This window comes from Oryzias latipes, chromosome 14, assembly GCF_002234675.1.
Source record: "Oryzias latipes chromosome 14, ASM223467v1".
Taxonomy (NCBI): Eukaryota; Metazoa; Chordata; class Actinopteri; order Beloniformes; family Adrianichthyidae; genus Oryzias; species Oryzias latipes.
In genome coordinates this window covers 24,869,161-24,886,043 of record NC_019872.2, presented here as the reverse complement: position 1 = coordinate 24,886,043, position 16,883 = coordinate 24,869,161, and the positions used below count along the sequence as shown (strand labels likewise).

General features: G+C 35.7%; 1 protein-coding gene across 1 annotated transcript; it reads right to left on the bottom strand.

Moving 5' to 3' along the window:
* Nucleotides 1-26: 26 nt before the first annotated feature.
* On the bottom strand, nucleotides 27-16,883 carry pou2f3 (POU class 2 homeobox 3). The gene is made up of 13 exons (XM_011483990.3): nucleotides 16,765-16,883; nucleotides 16,414-16,470; nucleotides 11,692-11,720; nucleotides 10,071-10,172; nucleotides 8,854-8,959; nucleotides 7,415-7,503; nucleotides 5,863-6,039; nucleotides 5,399-5,540; nucleotides 5,029-5,162; nucleotides 3,224-3,388; nucleotides 2,757-2,799; nucleotides 2,500-2,608; nucleotides 27-2,374 (listed from the first exon to the last, which is right to left on the bottom strand). The coding sequence occupies exons 2-13, from the start codon at nucleotides 16,460-16,462 to the stop codon at nucleotides 2,332-2,334; spliced, it is 1,188 nt and encodes a 395-aa protein (XP_011482292.2). The 5' UTR covers nucleotides 16,463-16,470; nucleotides 16,765-16,883; the 3' UTR covers nucleotides 27-2,331.

Below are 16,883 nucleotides of genomic sequence, written 5' to 3'. Positions count from 1 at the left end.
AATAATGTTTCCACAGACATAAGGAATTCATTGTGTTTGATTTCTTTTTATTAGTTATTTAATCAAAAAACTCCTTCTGTACCAGAAAATGCCAACATTTTGCATTTAAAGTCACTGTTTTTATTCAACAGATCTTTACATTTAAGCACAACATTTGATCAAATATACAATAAGCACTCAAAAATGGGTTAAACAAAGGGCCACAAAACAGTCAACTGATAAGATACCTGAAACTTGACAAAGAATTGTAAATATGAAGTAAATGAAATGGCTTGATAGAGAAAATCAAAAACTCTGACATTTATTTTAAGTTAAAAGTTTGGTTTTGTGTTTTCTTGCTCTTTTTGGGCCTAATTTTTATGACTAACTTGCACCTGTATTGTGAAAAAAGTCCTAATAAAAATAGTTTTGGTAAAGTTTGCTCCTTATTTCTGCAAAACTGTTTCTCCATTCAGAGATATTCCATTCGTTAATTACCTGTATTCAAGAAAATGTTGAGCATTTAATTTGAGAAAAAAAAGCAGAGATTGTGTGTCTTTTTTTTAAAACCAGTTAAAGTTGTAACCATTACAGTAATGTTTTACACAGATGGAGGGAATTTTCTTTTAAAAACTCATAGTGGAGCTGTAGGAAACTGACCATGTATGGAAATCTTTATCCAAAGATTATAACCCGTTCGTGAAAAAGGCCGAACATTTTAAACACTCATCCCTGACTGAGCCCATTAAGATGAACAGAGGCAACCCCTTACCGAAAAACAAATTCCAAACTTTGTGTCAATTTTTTAGAGTTTGCAGATCATCTGCAAACTCAAACAAGTGGTTATATTCCGTTTAATCAAGTTAATTATTTTAAATTTTAGACCAACATCATGTAAGGATGTTTGTAATTGAATTTAACAGTAATCACTTTGAAAATGCTGTTTTAGTTTCAACATGGTCTGTTCATGCTTGTCTCGAATTCATTACAGTTTAGGTCTTTTATTTTGCCCTGCATTGAAGATTTTAGGTTGAAATTGTAGCATAAATACAGTATCTGAGAGGTAGTCAGCAAATTTTAGACTGTCAGGACTCCAAATTTCTGAAATAAAATAATAAGTACACACTGCCTAATTCCCAACAGCACTTAAGGAAGATTGAATTAATCTTGTTTGATGCAGTAAATTTCATTTTAACCGTTAAATGCATCATTTGAGTTGAAACCACTCCAGCTCAAATTACAATATTTACAAAATAAAAAGCAAATCAACATGTTTTCATTTTTAAAAGGTGAGGCTTTTTTTTCCTGAAGGGGGATTAAAACTGGCAACCAGCAGGTATCAAGGTGGACCAGGATGAGCACAAATTTCATTACATAATGTGACATAGAGCAATAGAACATGAGCACAAACATCCTCCATATTACCTATAAAAATTAGGTTACTGACGCCCAGAGAACAGAAAGATATACACTTTTAGTAAAGTTGTAGTTAAAAGTAGGAAAAACGAATCCAAACCTCCCTTATTTTTGTGCTTTTACTTCTCAAAGGTTCAGACATTTTCAAAACCACACAGTGTCAGAAACGTTTAAATGAGGTAAACAAATGGCAGATGAACGATAGAACAAATATTTGTACATTTATGTATTTGACAAAAACTAGACTAGAAAAGCAGAATCATTGAATAAAGAATAATAATTGACAAATATTTTAGAATTGGACCACTAACAGATTTTTTTCGTCTTTTTACTTCTCCTTTGCAGTCTACCGACAGCATCTCAGTCAGATTAGTGTCATAACATCAAATGTTAAATGACCAACCTCACATTTATCACAAAAAGAAGTAGGAGTGCAGAGTTTCAATGAATTTAAGCTACCCATCTCTGGGCTACAAAATTGATTCTTCTCCTGAAAGTTTATTCTTTCTCTTGAAATGATATAGTTTGTTCAGCCGGAAAATAAGTTTGCATAATTTAGATTGTCCTTTTTTTCTCTTTAATCTCCAAAGACTATTTTCTTAAATCCTAAAGTATAAAGACTTGTAACAACAAAGGCATGAATGTAACTTCACAAAATGTGGTCCCTGTTTATATAGGATAAACAAGGAAACGACTGCCTTTAAATGTCTTTTCAAAATAAGAGCGACCACAGATTGATGAATGGAGCAGCTGGAGGCTGCAGGTGATGGCATGAATGAAGGCTGATGAAGTGTGGTCATCAGTGATGCTCTGCCCTACGGAGCGTCTCCCTCTCAGCTTTATCATGGTAAACTGGTTCAAAACAGGGGAAATCTTCTAAAACTCTTCATCCCCGCCGAACTCCTCTTCAAAAAGCCGAACATGATGCAGTTTATCTCAGTGATGATATGCAGTGGAATTCCATGTGCGGTACCAGGGTCTAAAAAGGGCACAAAACAGTTTAATCAAGCAAAAATGATGATTGTACAGCAAAAATACACAAAAAGGAGGATATTGTTTTTTCTTAAAGTGCAAAATTTAGCAGTTAATTGTGATTATGTTTACCCTGGTGAGCTGTAGGAAGCTGGGTTGATCTGAGAAGTGATAGAAGCCGTGGAAAGACCGTTAGGAGAAGGTTCACGGCTTCCACTGTTCGGAGAGGAATTCGACGATACTGAAGGATGGAAGTAAAAATGTCAGCTTTAAAACAATAAAACAAAACAGAAAACATGTTTTTAAGTAAAAAATATCTGTTAAAGTAGAAAAATACTAGACTTTAGGGGACAGGTTGGAATCACAGTTATCAGCTGGAAAGCATTTACCTCCTCCTGAGGCCAGAGGACTGAAGGAGCGGGATGTTGCAGCCTGAGATAGAGTCAATATTTTAGAACAGAACAGTAGAATTTTTAATACCTTTAATACCTCCATGCCTACATTTATTTTCCATTTATATAAAAAAATATTCTTCAGTGTTTTTTTTTCTTTCAAAGTGATGCTAACTGAGTGGAGTCCTGGATTAAAGAAACATTGTAAATCAGCATCATACAATGTGAAGGAGTTAATGGATTTCAGTCTATAGTATAACTATATTTCTGTACTTTCATGAACATAAAAAGGTCATTAGCATTTACATTTACTTCTGTTGATGCAAAACAAATGGGATTGTTGAATAATTGAATAAACAGTTTTGCGAAGGTTCTGTCTTTGAGAACAACCTTCAAAGACTAAATGTGTCTTGGTCATGTGACCCTCTATGACTTGGAAATGTTTTGCTGACATCCTCACTCACCATCCTGGAGTTGTAGCTGTGAGACTTGACGGGGATGGTCGCCACAGGACAGTAGATCCTCTTCTCCTTTTGACGACGGTTACAGAACCAAACCCGAACCACCTCCTTCTCCATGGACAGCTGCTCGGAAATCAGGCTTATCTCTTCTGAGTTGGGTTTGGGGTTCTAAACCGCAAAAGATTGAACAAGATTTCAACTCTAGTTTACAATTTTAATGGTTGACATTTTCATATTTTCTTTGGACAGCACTCCTACATTTTTGTTAGATGAAATACCAAATTAATGTTTCTCATTAGGTAATCAGATACTTTGTTCTAATTGCCTAAAAGTGAGACCTGGCAAATGTTACCAAACAAAAAAAACTTTGGAAATAGTCTTATTGTTATGTGGAGGTTCTATTTTTTTTCTGTATATAATAAATTGATATTTTTCTTGATTATAACTTTTCTGGGGTTTTATCTAGTTTATATTTGTTTTAAAATGGTAAAAACAAACAAAAAAGGTAAGTTTTTGTGTGGAAGAATGTCCTGACAAAACATTTTGGTCATCTATGTTACTCACTATATATGACACTATTTGTTATATGTGTTTAGACATTGCACAATCCCCACAAAAATTGCCAATTGATGGACAAAAAATTTGCGAATTTTTAGATTCTGAGTTTTACTCTAAAGGGTAAGAAAGAGGTTAACCCCACATTTTAAGTGAAGCTTCACTTAAAGAGAATCCTGCCCTTTTTCATGACATAAAGGTCACAAAACCTATCAGCATTGAATATTGAACATTTTTTTCTCATTGTTTCAGATAGGGGGTCTTGGATTTTGATGTTAAAATTGCAAATATGCATGGCATTTTACCATCAAATGCAAAAAAACCTACACAGGTAGGTACTTTGAAATATATATGTATTAAAATCCAGGATTTGTCACCGATAAGTAAATAGTATGACCGTCATGCTGTGGAGGAGTTAAGCAGATATTTATTTAACCTAATTGGAGAATACTTAATTGATCCATAAAGGAAAAATAAAAAATGTCAAATGATTTGCTGTGGCAACCCCTGATTTGCCGAACGAAAGGTCAACTACAATGTTGGTTTTGTGGGAAGGTTCTCTTGCAGAGGTCAGTGTTGCAGAGGATTTGAAGAAGCCTCTCCCTGAAGACACTGGCTTATAAGAAATATTATACATTTTCATCTACATTAAATCTAATATTTAGTTTTAACCACTTTTTTGGTCACCCGTTTTTAATTTTTAGAGCCTTGCATGGACAAACTCCTGCACGTTTTGCTGACCTTTTAACCCCGGACTCTTTGGCCCAGTCCCTGAAAGCTTAAAACCAAAAACTCTTACAAATTCCAAAAACCTGCTATAAACCGGAGGAGACGTTGCCTTTCAAGCGGTCGCTCCTCGTCATGACAATACATTATCGACACGTTGAGAGTTTTCAAAGTCAGGTCAAGGCGTTTTTATTCAGAAGAGCTTTCAGCTCATCCAATTTTGTGTTTTTGATGTCTTTTACTTTGTTTGTCTGTGATGTGTCTATGATGACTGGTTGTAATTTTTTTTTTATTTTTTACTATTGTGAAGCACTTTTCATCTGAGAAAGGTGCAATAAAATAACATTTACTGAGCTTAACAGGAGCGTAATTTCTGTTTTTGTAAATAAAATAACTGAAATAAAACAGTTTGTTGTTTTAAAGCTTTCAGGTTCAGATCCAGTTTTGTTTGGAAAACCAAGTGTTTGTACAATTGTGAGCAACTGACTCCTCCATATGCTGTAGAATGGGGATCATTTGAACCTTACATCATGGAAACGTTTCTCCAGAGTCATCTTTATGTTCGTTTCAATGCTTGTCCTCTTTTTTCTTTTGCGTCCGTAGCCTTCCATCAGGGGCGGCAGGGAGCTTGAACTTGTCATGGAGTCAGACGGGGAGTTCTCTGAGTCAAAGGTCAAAGCAACATGAGTGCAAACTCTTGACATGTCCCAAAATTCACCGGCTAAGTGGCAAAATGCAGTGTGCAGCATGGTCTCAGAATTAAATCATAACATGATCAGATTCTCAAAAATTTGATTAGTTGTTACGAATCAATGCTTAATCAAAATTGTGTGTTTGTGATCCTTCTTCCTTCTCAAAATAGTAATGTATAATCACTGTTTTGTTGTTGTTGTCTACCTGCATCGCTCAGCCACTTTTCCAGCAGAGGTTTGAGCTTGCACATGTTTTTGAAGCTGAGATTGAGAGCTTCAAATCGAGAGATTGTCGTCTGGCTGAAGTCATTCCCGTACAGTTTCCCCATGGCGAGGCCGACGTCTCCCTATGGACGAAAACAAACTTATGCAGTCTGTGCCGGAGGTCTATCCACAGTCAAAATAAATTAAATTTACAAATAAAAGTCTATGAAAACTCTCATTCATCCAGGTTGATTCCATCATAGTAGTAGGTTTAGGGGATGTCATCGGGACTTAGTTTTTAAAGTTAGAAGACGTTTCACCTCTTATCCAAAAGGCTTTAACTTTGATTTACAAATAAATGTTTTAAGATCAGTGTAGTTTTACCACTAATAAATGTAAAGTTTGCAGGATTTAAAGAAAAAAAGACAAAATGTTCTTGTGTTCCTTGTTACTTTTTTTTTTTACCTGAGTGAATCCTAGCTTGATGCGTCTTTGTTTGAAAGCTTTGGCAAACTGCTCCAGTTCCTCCAGATCACTGGGTTCATCCTGTGTCTGTACTGACAGGTGTTTGGGTATCTGCAGGTGAGCCATGTCCATGTGGTTCTCCATGGAAGACCCGCCGAGACCAGAACGGCTCATAGCCTGGACCAGAAGAGACATCAGGTGATGCAGAACAACAACGGGAAACTGAATTTTTTTATGTGAAACAAAATGTATCTAGACCTAGATGGTAATTGACGACAGTTAAGAAAAATCTGCAAAGTCAAAAAAGCTCTGCCTAACCTGTAAAAGCTTATTTGCAGCAAACATGTTCAGAAAAAAGTTACTTAAAAACCCCAAACACACCAATCACAAATGTAAAGTGATTTAAAAAAGAAAATTGAAACCCTTTAGAATAGTAGTTTGAATTGCCAGGAATCTTTTAGTATGCCTCTAAAAGGATTTAAAATGTTTCTAAAATATATTTTGAACCTCTTATCATCTAATTGTTTTCTTTTTGAGAAAAAGAATCCTTTTAAACTGAGAAAACGGGCCACCTAGAAATAATTCAATTAAATTTTATCAGCCCAATATTACAACACAGTTATCTCAGAACATAATATCAGTTATAAAATACAAGAGCTGATTGCTAAAGTAAACTAAACAAAGTTAGCTAAACTGGTCATCCCTGCCCTTAAACCCTGCTTCTCGGTAAATAAGACAACAATACTTAGAATTTGAAAACAATAAGAAAAAAAAGAAGAATGATTCTAGTCTGTAAGAAATGTTTTCTTAAACTAAGATGATTTATTTTGCTTTTGGAAAACTTAAGATTGTTTTTCTTGCAAGACAGAAAATACGATAATTTTGCTTCAAACAAGTTTTTTTTTTTTTACTTACTTAAGATTCTGTTTCGGCATTAGCTCAAAATAGTGTTTACAAAGTCGTAAAAAGTAAAAAAAAATTCAAGTTCTGCTTGACTTTAGTTAATGTGTCTTTTTTTTGTAAATTTTTCTGTTTTTTAATCTATGCATTTTATCATTTCTGTAATGAGTTTGTTAAATCTGTGTAAATTCTTTATTGCTTTGACTACAATGCTTGAAATAAATTAACAAATCAAATCAAGTTTGTTAGAGATACTGAATGTGAGGCCTTTGTAAATTAAACAGGTAAATACAATTTTAAAAATATCTAAAAAACACCTTTGTTCTAAATGTCTGAGCCAGAAAATATCTGCTTGTGGCCATTCATATAAATATAAATCAAATTTGTTCATGTTTGGTGAAAATGACTTTTTGAAAGCAGTTGACTCTGAGCTCTTATTGTGGTAAAGGCTACGGGAAACATCTGGGAGTCTGAATTCACCAGCAGGTTCCTGCATTTGTCTGCTGACCAGACTCAGCAAATCAATAAACAGTGTGGGTCCCATCACCATCTGACGGTGCCACACCGTCACAGTCACTGTGTGCAACAACAGTCAGATTTTTGCGTGATGAACCAATGACTGCATCTTTCAGAATTGAAATATTGTCTGTACCTGTGGAGTCAGAGCCAGGCCAGACTGATGCTGAAGAAGAGCGCTCTGACTCGGGCTTGGAAGAGAGAGCAGGTTCTGCTGCAGGAGAGCTGCAGGACAAAAGAGCAGGATCTTCAGAAAAATGGTGGACGCAACCAGAAGACAGGATTCATGGATCAACTGGGAGATTTTGTGGACATGTCACTTTGGGCCCATTCTTGATACTAAGCCACGCTAGTCAATAATCTTCCTGCTAGCTTGGATAAAAAATGTTTTGACTCAGGAGCTCCAAATAAAAAAAAAAGAGCTTGGAAGTAAGTAAAGTTAATTTATATATCACTTTTTACCAAAAAGAACTGCCAAGTACTAAACACGATGGGTAAAAAGTACATAAAAACTGGATTAAGAAAGGGAAAAAAAACGTAAGGATAAACTAAATGTTAAATTATAATATCTCGCAAAACTAAAAGCCCCATTTTTAGCTTAATAAAAAGTTCTTCAGGTGTTCTGTAACCCATGTGCTATCCTAGGCACTTTAATGTTGGGAGTTGGGTCATCTGGACCCACTAGACACCTGAACCTATTTTCTTCAATGATTTGTGATCTTCACTGGTGTCCATAGATTACATGAAATCTTTCCACCTTTATCCACCTTTGTCATGGTAGGGAGAACACGTCAATGTAAGGGTGGGGTCATCTAAGATAGCACAAGGGTTAAACGACTCTGTTGAGTCATAGAAGTAGAGTTGAATGTCATCTCTTGGAACGTTCAACTCCTCTAGTTTTATTATATAGAGAGACAACCAATAAAACCTGAGCAGAGAAATTAAGAAAACACCAGAAGGTTTGTGGGTTCTGAAGACCTTAGAGACATAATGACCATGTGGAACTCAAAAAGGGAGAATTGACATTTTTTAAATGGATTCTAAAATGTGCTGGGAGTCAGTGGGGGTTTTTAAAACTGCAGTGATGTGTGCTCTTTTGCCTGTGTGGGTTAAAAGACAAGTTCTGAACAGCCTGGAGGCAGTGAAGCTCCTTTTGCCTTAAACAAGTAAAACACAATCCATTCTTGAATGTTCATTCCAACTTCCATCCTGGAGACCAGAGACCTCAAATTGGAGATGCTACTCAGATGGACTGGTCTGGACGAACGGGCCAAAAGAGAACCATTATGACGTCTGATCGATGGATCTTTTCCTCAGGAGCAGTGATTCAAGTTTTATCTGGTTTAACTGGAGGAAATTGGCACTTAGACACTGAATGATTCAGCTCAAACAGAAAAGAATAATCAAAAATGAGCAATGCCAGGGTATGTTTTCACAGCAAAACCAATTGTTTTCCTTAGCTCTCCTCAGATTCTTAGCAACAGGAGCTTTTTACCCTGCAAAGCTGCAGTCCATTCAGCGTCAGTACATCAGCTTAAATGACTCCTTGGTGGAGTTTTCTGGTTGATGTTCTACCTTGATGGCTGGTGGGACTCTGGGAAAGCAGGAAGGGTGAGGGCGATGACAGGTGAGTGGGCGGCATCAGGACCAGCTGCTGCATGGGATGCAAGGATGTGAGCTCCTGATGCAATACAAAAACACACAAACATTAAACCGAGCACAGAACCTGGTGTGCACACACCTCATGTAATGTCTTTGTTTGTGCTCAATAAATGAGCTAATCTTACAATGAAAAAATTCACTTTTAAAAGACATTTTCTTTTATGTAGTTCATATCTTAAACTCTTTATATAAAATATTGGAACGTCTGCACTAAATATCTAAAAAACTGTTTATTTATAGACAACGATTAACAGTGGTCACATTTAAAACTCAACAAAGGTGACATAAAAAAATTGTAAATCAAAAATTGTAACATTTTAAAATCAAATTTAACACCACACGTTTACAATGCTAAGGTAACTGTGCATGAAGAGGCAGAAATTGCACATTTTGAAATTATTTGGCACTTCTCAGCATAAAAAGATTATCAACTCAAAATAATACACTATAGAACACTGTCATTTTATTTTTTTTAAATAATAGGTTGAGTTATTCAAAACACTTCATAAGTTAAAAACTACTACTTGAAGAATAATACTTCTAGTTAAATTCCTGTTTAAATGAGGTTTGGTTCCCACATGTTGTATATACATGTTACTTGCAAATCACCTGTAACTTGCATGTTACACATGTTACTTGCAAATCTGAAAAAAAATCAATCCGAATTTTCATCTTCCAAAATATTCCGAATTTTGTGACGTTGTAATATACTTTTAAATTTTGAACATAGAGACTTTATTCTGAATTTCCTTTCTGTACTTACATGTTATTGACTCTGTGCACATAAATTCACATAAAAGGGGTTGGCAGGATGACTTTTACACACAATTTTCAGTGCACTCAAACGATGGGTCTTTCATTCATCAGTGTTGAACATAGTTTCTGTTTTGTTGAAAACTGAACAGATCTAAGACCTAGGGTGTGCAGAAACAACTAACAGTGTTGATAATGTGACAAATAATTGTCACATCTGAGGATGTTAGTTTGACATTTCAGTTGTTAGGTGGCAATATGATGTGGACACTCGTTTAGACATACATTTAGAATTGTGGTCTAGTATTTTGTCTTCTTTGTCTTTCTTCCTTTTTTTCGTTTATTTTTAATTCTCAGGAGTTTTGATAGTGTCTTACCCCACTCATCTGACCTCCATGGACCGGAGAGGTCTGTGACAGACATGCCGTCTTCAGCGAAGAGGCTGAATGAGGTGAATCATTGAGTTCCTCTGTTTTTATCTGAGAAATGTAGCATAAACTATATTCATTATATATATAATCATATATTTATATATTATATATATATCAAAATATTGTCTCATATCAACAAAAATATATAAGTTCATGGTCCTGCAGGGGACGTCAAACAGTTTTTAAAGATGTCATGCCTCGTGCGACTGGCTGTACAGAGGTGAAACTTTCTCATGGTCCAGTTTGCCACTAAACATAACACAAAGAGTGATAGACACTCTTCCTCCCTTAGAGCAAACTGGTATGCAAATATCTTCCCCCCTCGCTATCCCAGCAGCTAACCCCTGCAGCCATGGCACTTCCTGAAAGCACAAAGAAACGTTGACCTGAACTAAAACTAATAAACAGAAAAAATAAAAATAAAATCCAAAGAAATGCAAAAAATAGTTCTATTTAGTTTAGCGTAAAATTTTATGAATTATCCATGTTATGAAAAATATTGCCCATAAACTGACTTTAAAGCTGGCAAAAAACAAAAGATTTACCTGGAAGTGAAAAATAATACACATTATAAACAAAATAACCCAGTTTAGACTTTTCATAAAGAGTGAATTTTAATAAAATCAGTGGACCTCTGTCTTCACACATTACTGTTTATCTCTCACTAATATCAAGTAAAAATCAATTAACTATTTCTTTGATGAATAAGGGGACTTTCAAGACAAAAAAATAGTAAAGGAAATGACAAAATACATTCAAAACATATCGCATTATATAATGTGAAGTTTGTTCAAAACATATGTCAGATGACAGATGATTATTTTGCATATCATCAATCATTACTATTTTCAAAGCATAGATTTTCTTTTAGAGTAAAAAAAAGATCAAAATACTTATTTTTATATCCCAATTCCGACAAAAACACATTTTTTTCCTTCAGAAACCATGGATGTCTGGGGACGTGTTTGTTTCGACCTCAACTATGAGTTCTACTTAATATAACAGAATAAGAGTTTATATTTGCTCATAATAAAAAATATGTATATAAAAAGTCTAAAGCTCCAAGTTAGTAAAATGTATTTGTGCATTTTGCATGAGTAAGTCACACGTCCATAGAGTGTTTGAAGCAGAAAAGAGTGAATGAAATATGCCTTAAGTTGCTGATTTAACAGCAGCTTGGATGCTTTCAGAATTTAGTTTGTGCCAAACAGATGAAAAATGGAAAGCCTCACAATCAAATGAACAGCGCAACCAGTGGAGGGACTGGCCAGCTGTTTCATCTTTCTGTGGAACCTGAATTCACAGTAGTGCATTGTTTACTGGTTTCCTGTCATCTCCACACTCGACCCAATAACCTAATGCAGGTGTTTGATCTTGAAAGTTCAGAGGAATCCAATCCAGCTACATGAGAATTTGTTTCACGAGGACATAAAAAAGAAGGCGCACGCAAGCGAGCAGGAAAAAGCTGAACAAAGCAGTTCAAGTCAACCCGATGAAAACAGAGCCCTCATTCATGCAGTCCTCATTCATGCGAATTTGAGCGCAGGAAGTGAAACTCAGCACTTACTTGAAGATTGAAGTCTATCCCATTTCGTTCTGAAAGTTAAAAAAAGAGAGAGAAAAAACAGGTGTTGAAATAGAAAACGACTTCAGCATTCAGAAAATTCAGAAATAATACTCAAATTACTTCTGAATAATTTAATTGTTTAATGTTACAGATTAGTGTGAAAATAGTTCTGCTCATTTATTGAGGTCTTTTCTAATTCAGCAATATGAATTTAAACAAATGCAGTAGGGTGGCATAATTATTTTAAATCATAATCAAAACAAAAATCTTTTAAAGTCATTTTGGATTATAATATGTTTAATTCACAGGACAGTGCGTGTGACTTTGCAGCAGTTCTCATGCAGAAAAGGGAATTTATTACTGACATCAGATCTGGTCTTACTGACATGTTTGGTGCTGTTGTGCTGTTTTTATATGCCGAAATAAGGTAAAATCCTGTTAACCAGGGAGGAGTTTTTCCTTCAATGCTTCATTTGTGGCAAAATCATTCAGATAATGATAACATGTAATGTTTTAAATTCGATTTTTGCAGATACAGTTGATGAACAGCTGCGTTCAGCTGCTGGCTGCTTTCTTTTGTGTGATTCTGTAAATCCTATTTGGACATAAGGTTCAGTATTTTATTGCAGTGAAGAAAAGAGGATTTAGCTGTGTGTAAGTGCTGAAAGTCAGGTCTGAGTCTGTTGTGACACCAAATTAAGTTTTAGGTTTATTTTCACAAAGTTCAGCTGCTCCAATGGACTCTATAGGATCATGGTGGTTTAGTGACAGGGTTACGTAAAATTGTGTGTCACGTCACACAACTAAGGGAGAATGCAGGGATTAAACAGCAGAGGGGCAAGTACGGCGTTCTGAGCTACTCCATATGTCATTGGTGATACGATCATATTTCTGATTTATAACCCTGGTTTCAACCAACTGTAGAATGTACCTGTTAATTCCACCCTGTAAAGAAGGATTTTTTGATCCACGGTAAAGGTTGAAATCAAATCAAGCAGCAATAAAACCGATGTTTTTCATTTGTCTGTGACATGACTGCTGTTTAGCACTTCAAGAAGTGTTGTCTCTTTAGTGCTGTGAGATTTCATAAACCCTGACTAAAACTTGTATGAATTTCTGTTCAAAAGATTAATCCGATTTTTTATAAAATAATGTTTACAACCAAAGGAAGATTAGAAACTGACCTGCAATAATTACTTGTGGCGCATTCAATAAGAACTGAACCCAAGAGCGTCTAAAGATTATTTAATGACCAGTGTTGGGAGTAACTCATTAAAAATGTAACATATTACACATTACTTTTGTTATCAAAAGGCCCAAAGGCTTAAGTTGGAGTAAGAAGCTTTGTGAAATGTCTTATCCTATATTATTATTTTTTGTGGTCTAACTTGACTAAAATTGAATTTTGCTCCTTCAAGTGGTTAACCTGTTCTTTCGCTGTGTTTTTTACTTTGTGCTTTTTATTTTAGTTTTAACTTCGACACCAGACCCTGACATGGAATGAAGCTTGTTGTCCAGAGGGTACCGTGCTTTTCCCCTGCAGTAGCTGGGATTGTATCCAACAGCCACAATAAGTGAGAACAGAGGATAAATGCATCCACCTTATAGCCCCTCATCCAAACGTGAAATCATTTCCAGTCAAGTCAGATTGCTATGTTTTATTTTTGGAGGTAACATAGTAGCTTAAAAGTCTCGCAGGTGAGGCATTACCGTTGAATGAGGAGTAACCTGTTATGCACCACAGTCCACACGTGTTATTATTTAAGTTTAATGTAAAAATTCTTAGAAAAAGACCAGTTAATGCAATTAAAATGTTCTTGTCTGTGTTTTCAGTGATTAAAATTCTGAATCTGATTATTTTTCTGTTATATAAAAAGCTAAAAAAAAACAACTCTATGGATTGACAAACAATGCTACAACTTGATCCCTTTATGTTTTTGCATATATTTAATAGCTGTGATAACTGTTGACTGAATAAAAGATTAAATGATTGTGGGAAATGTAAACTTATAACTATTTTTTGTGGGGGGTAAAAAACATGTTTATTTAAAATGTTTACATTGCACTGTAGGATCTGCATATTGCAGCCCTGCAAGCTGCACCAAAATAGACTGATCTTTTCAAGAAGCCTCAGCTGAGCGCGTGTGAAGGGGCGGATTACAATGCAGGACGGCTCAAAGGTTTTCTGGATAAGTCACCATCATTTGAATGTCAAATTGGGCCTTTTGGGATGTGTGTGAGTGAGAGTGCGGGAGGCAGTTTAGTTGCTGGAGACACATAATGCAAATATACCTGTGCCCCCCCTTCCCCCCCTCCAGTGCACCAACTCCTCTACATGTCGCTTCTCCACCTCCACCCTTCCCTCCCTCCGACAGCACATCCAACCTTACAGTCAAGGTTCCAGTATGTAAATGACAAAACATGCAAATCAGGCCTGAATGCAGGAAGCTTGTGTCTACACTCACATGAAGACACACACGAGAGCTAAAAACATAAGTTGCACCTTGTTACTGAATCCCCAAAAGTCTGTTGCAGGACTGCTGTTTTTATTTGTATCTTATAGATTCTTTTTTTTGTTTTGTTTTGTTTAAATTCGTTCGGGAGTCCTAAATGGGTGCAGTTGCGCCTTCTATGTAGTTACAGTTAACAGTTGAACCGTCAAAAAAGCACCGGGAGTGACTGGAACGATATTATCTGTTTCCCACCCCCACACAGAAACCCTGAATGAAGAGCTTCACTGTTGTGACAGTTTTGTTGTATATAAAAAAAAAGGGGAAAGCACAAGTTCACAGTTTGGGTCACAGCCAACAAAACTCCATGAAAAACCAGTTAGTCCTCAAAATTTTGTGACATGTGGGGAAAACAAATTCCGCTCTTTTTATTTCCATTTCATTTCTTTTTATCAGATGTTACTAATATAAGGATATTTTTGAGAATATTCTATAAAAACCATTAATTTGTATCCTTTCCAGTCCTTCCCTACACACATTCAAAAACCTGCTTGCACAGTATTTGAAACAGTATCTGCTATTATTGGCACCATTTGTTTGAAATTTGACTTTATTTGATCTCTTATAACCTGTTACACTGATTTTCTTTGTCTAAGTTTATCAACAAGCATGACTCCGGCCTATAAAGGAAATCATTTAGAGTCAATTAAGCCCTTGACTGGCTTGAACTGTGCAGTCCACTAAAAAAATAAGCTGATTACTTCATTTGTTATTAATTGGAACTTCATGACAGAGGGGAGGATTTTATTAGCTAATAGCTTTTCTTCTATTAGTTGCTCCAGGTGTGAAAATATAACAAAGTATTAGAGAGAACTGTTGTGTGTAGCACAAAGCATGGTGATCAAACTTTGGTGAAACAGTTTTTCTCTCTTCTGAAGCCGAACTTGACTTTCAGTCACTTTCCTCTTTTTTTTTTTTACAGCAAAATAATCAAACAAAAGCATCATTTCTGCACGTCAAGCAGCAGCTTCTGACTTTTAACAAGCAGGTGACATCTGTTCTTATCTGCCACAATCATGCTTTTAGACTTTTTTTTGCCTATTTACGGAACACTTTTAAATTTCTATTGTTTTGTTCACTTCATATTTCAGTGTTTAGACAAAAGAAGTGTAAAAGCTCAGCACCACAGTTGAGCTATGAGAGCAAGTGTCCCAACTCCATGTTTTCCTCCGAATATATTTCAAGACCTTGTTGCCTTAAGCATTTCAGCCTGCGTGGTGTTTTCCTCCCACTTCACATGACATAAGTAGAACTTATTACTTACAAATGAATTATGAAGGAAGGGGAAAAATGATTAGTAATACTACAATATCGCCCTTTTTGTTAGTCTCCAACATTTAGGGACAATTCTGAGAATAACAGGGCTTTGCTGCTTTCTAGGGTCTTTTTGTACAGAAGGATTTAGGACTTAGAACACATGACGACAGGTTTTAAAAAGAAAGACTTAAAACATGAAGATGTTCAGTCCGTCCTCTGGGGAAACACAGTTGAACCCCAGGCACGTCTGATCATTGGTTAACCTAAAATGTTAAGTTTGGATGTTCTGGAGAAAATCAAAAAATTTCGACACAAAAAGGTTTCATCGTCACAGAAATTGATTGTTTTTCCTTCCTTTTCTGTGTTTTTGTTAAGACTCCACTAGTTACAGTAAATACCAACAAAAACACATACATTTAACACTTCCATGCAGCAGAGCCATCCACTTCCCTCATGCAACCATTGTCTCAATAAAAGTTCCACATTTTTCTACTGCAGGTTCCTGGTTTTTGTTTTTGCAGCGGCATCTGCAGCTTCTGAAAAGTCTGTTTCTCTGGTAAATTAGCTCTCATGTGCATTCCTGTACAAAGACCTACTTCTCTAACTTCTCATAAAATTCAAATAGTTTTAAGGTGCATCTATATACAACTACAGTGGTGAGAAACAGTCCCCTCATATTTTTTAACTTTTTCTCCATCAAGCCAATATGGCGATAACTAGAAATTAAACCAGATGAAATGATCAAAAAGCGCACGCATCCTCTCTGATTACCAAGATAAATAGGCATGTAAAAAAACATAAAGATACACTTCATTTACAAAAACTTGACTGAACTCTCTTACAGTACTCTCTTTAAATACCCAAGTGAGAAATCATATAAAGAAACAGCTTGAAAACAACCTTTTTGTTCACAGGTTGTTTCAATTCAAATGTAATTTTGTTTAAACGTCCTTACCTGTCTGTTTAGCTGGAGCCTCCGACTGCTCCACAGTGTCTGCGCTCATCTTAATATCTGTAATGATAAATATAGCTGATTTTCCTACAGGATTTGAACTTTTCCAGGACAATGAAGCACTCAGGCCACCCAGGAAAATGATCTTGAGAGTATTCTAATCCGCCCTCCCCTCCACAACCAACTCTGCTTTGGTAGTACCTACTTATAATTCTCATAATTAATACAATTAGTAAGCACAAAAAATCCTACATTGATATTTATGCATGTAGAATGAAATGGATAGCAATTTGTTTAAAAATAAAATCTTTGAAAGTACTGCAGAGATTATATGATGCTGCTAGAGTGACTCACCTCAACCAGAGAGTTTGTGCCGCTCTAATTCCTCTGTTTGCGATAGACTTTCTAAAAGATAGGAAGTTTTGGTACAAAAAGTTTTGGAAATTCGCAGCTGCTCATCAGCATTTTCCTAA

Coding starts and splice junctions, on each gene's coding strand:
- pou2f3 (XM_011483990.3), bottom strand. CDS start 16,462: ATGAGCGCAGACACTGTGGAGCAGTCGGAGGCTCCAGCTAAACAGACA. Junction 10,173..11,691: donor GGATAGACTTCAATCTTCAA/GTAAGTGCTGAG, acceptor TACATTTCTCAG/ATAAAAACAGAGGAACTCAA. Junction 2,609..2,756: donor TCCTCTGGCCTCAGGAGGAG/GTAAATGCTTTC, acceptor TCCATCCTTCAG/TATCGTCGAATTCCTCTCCG.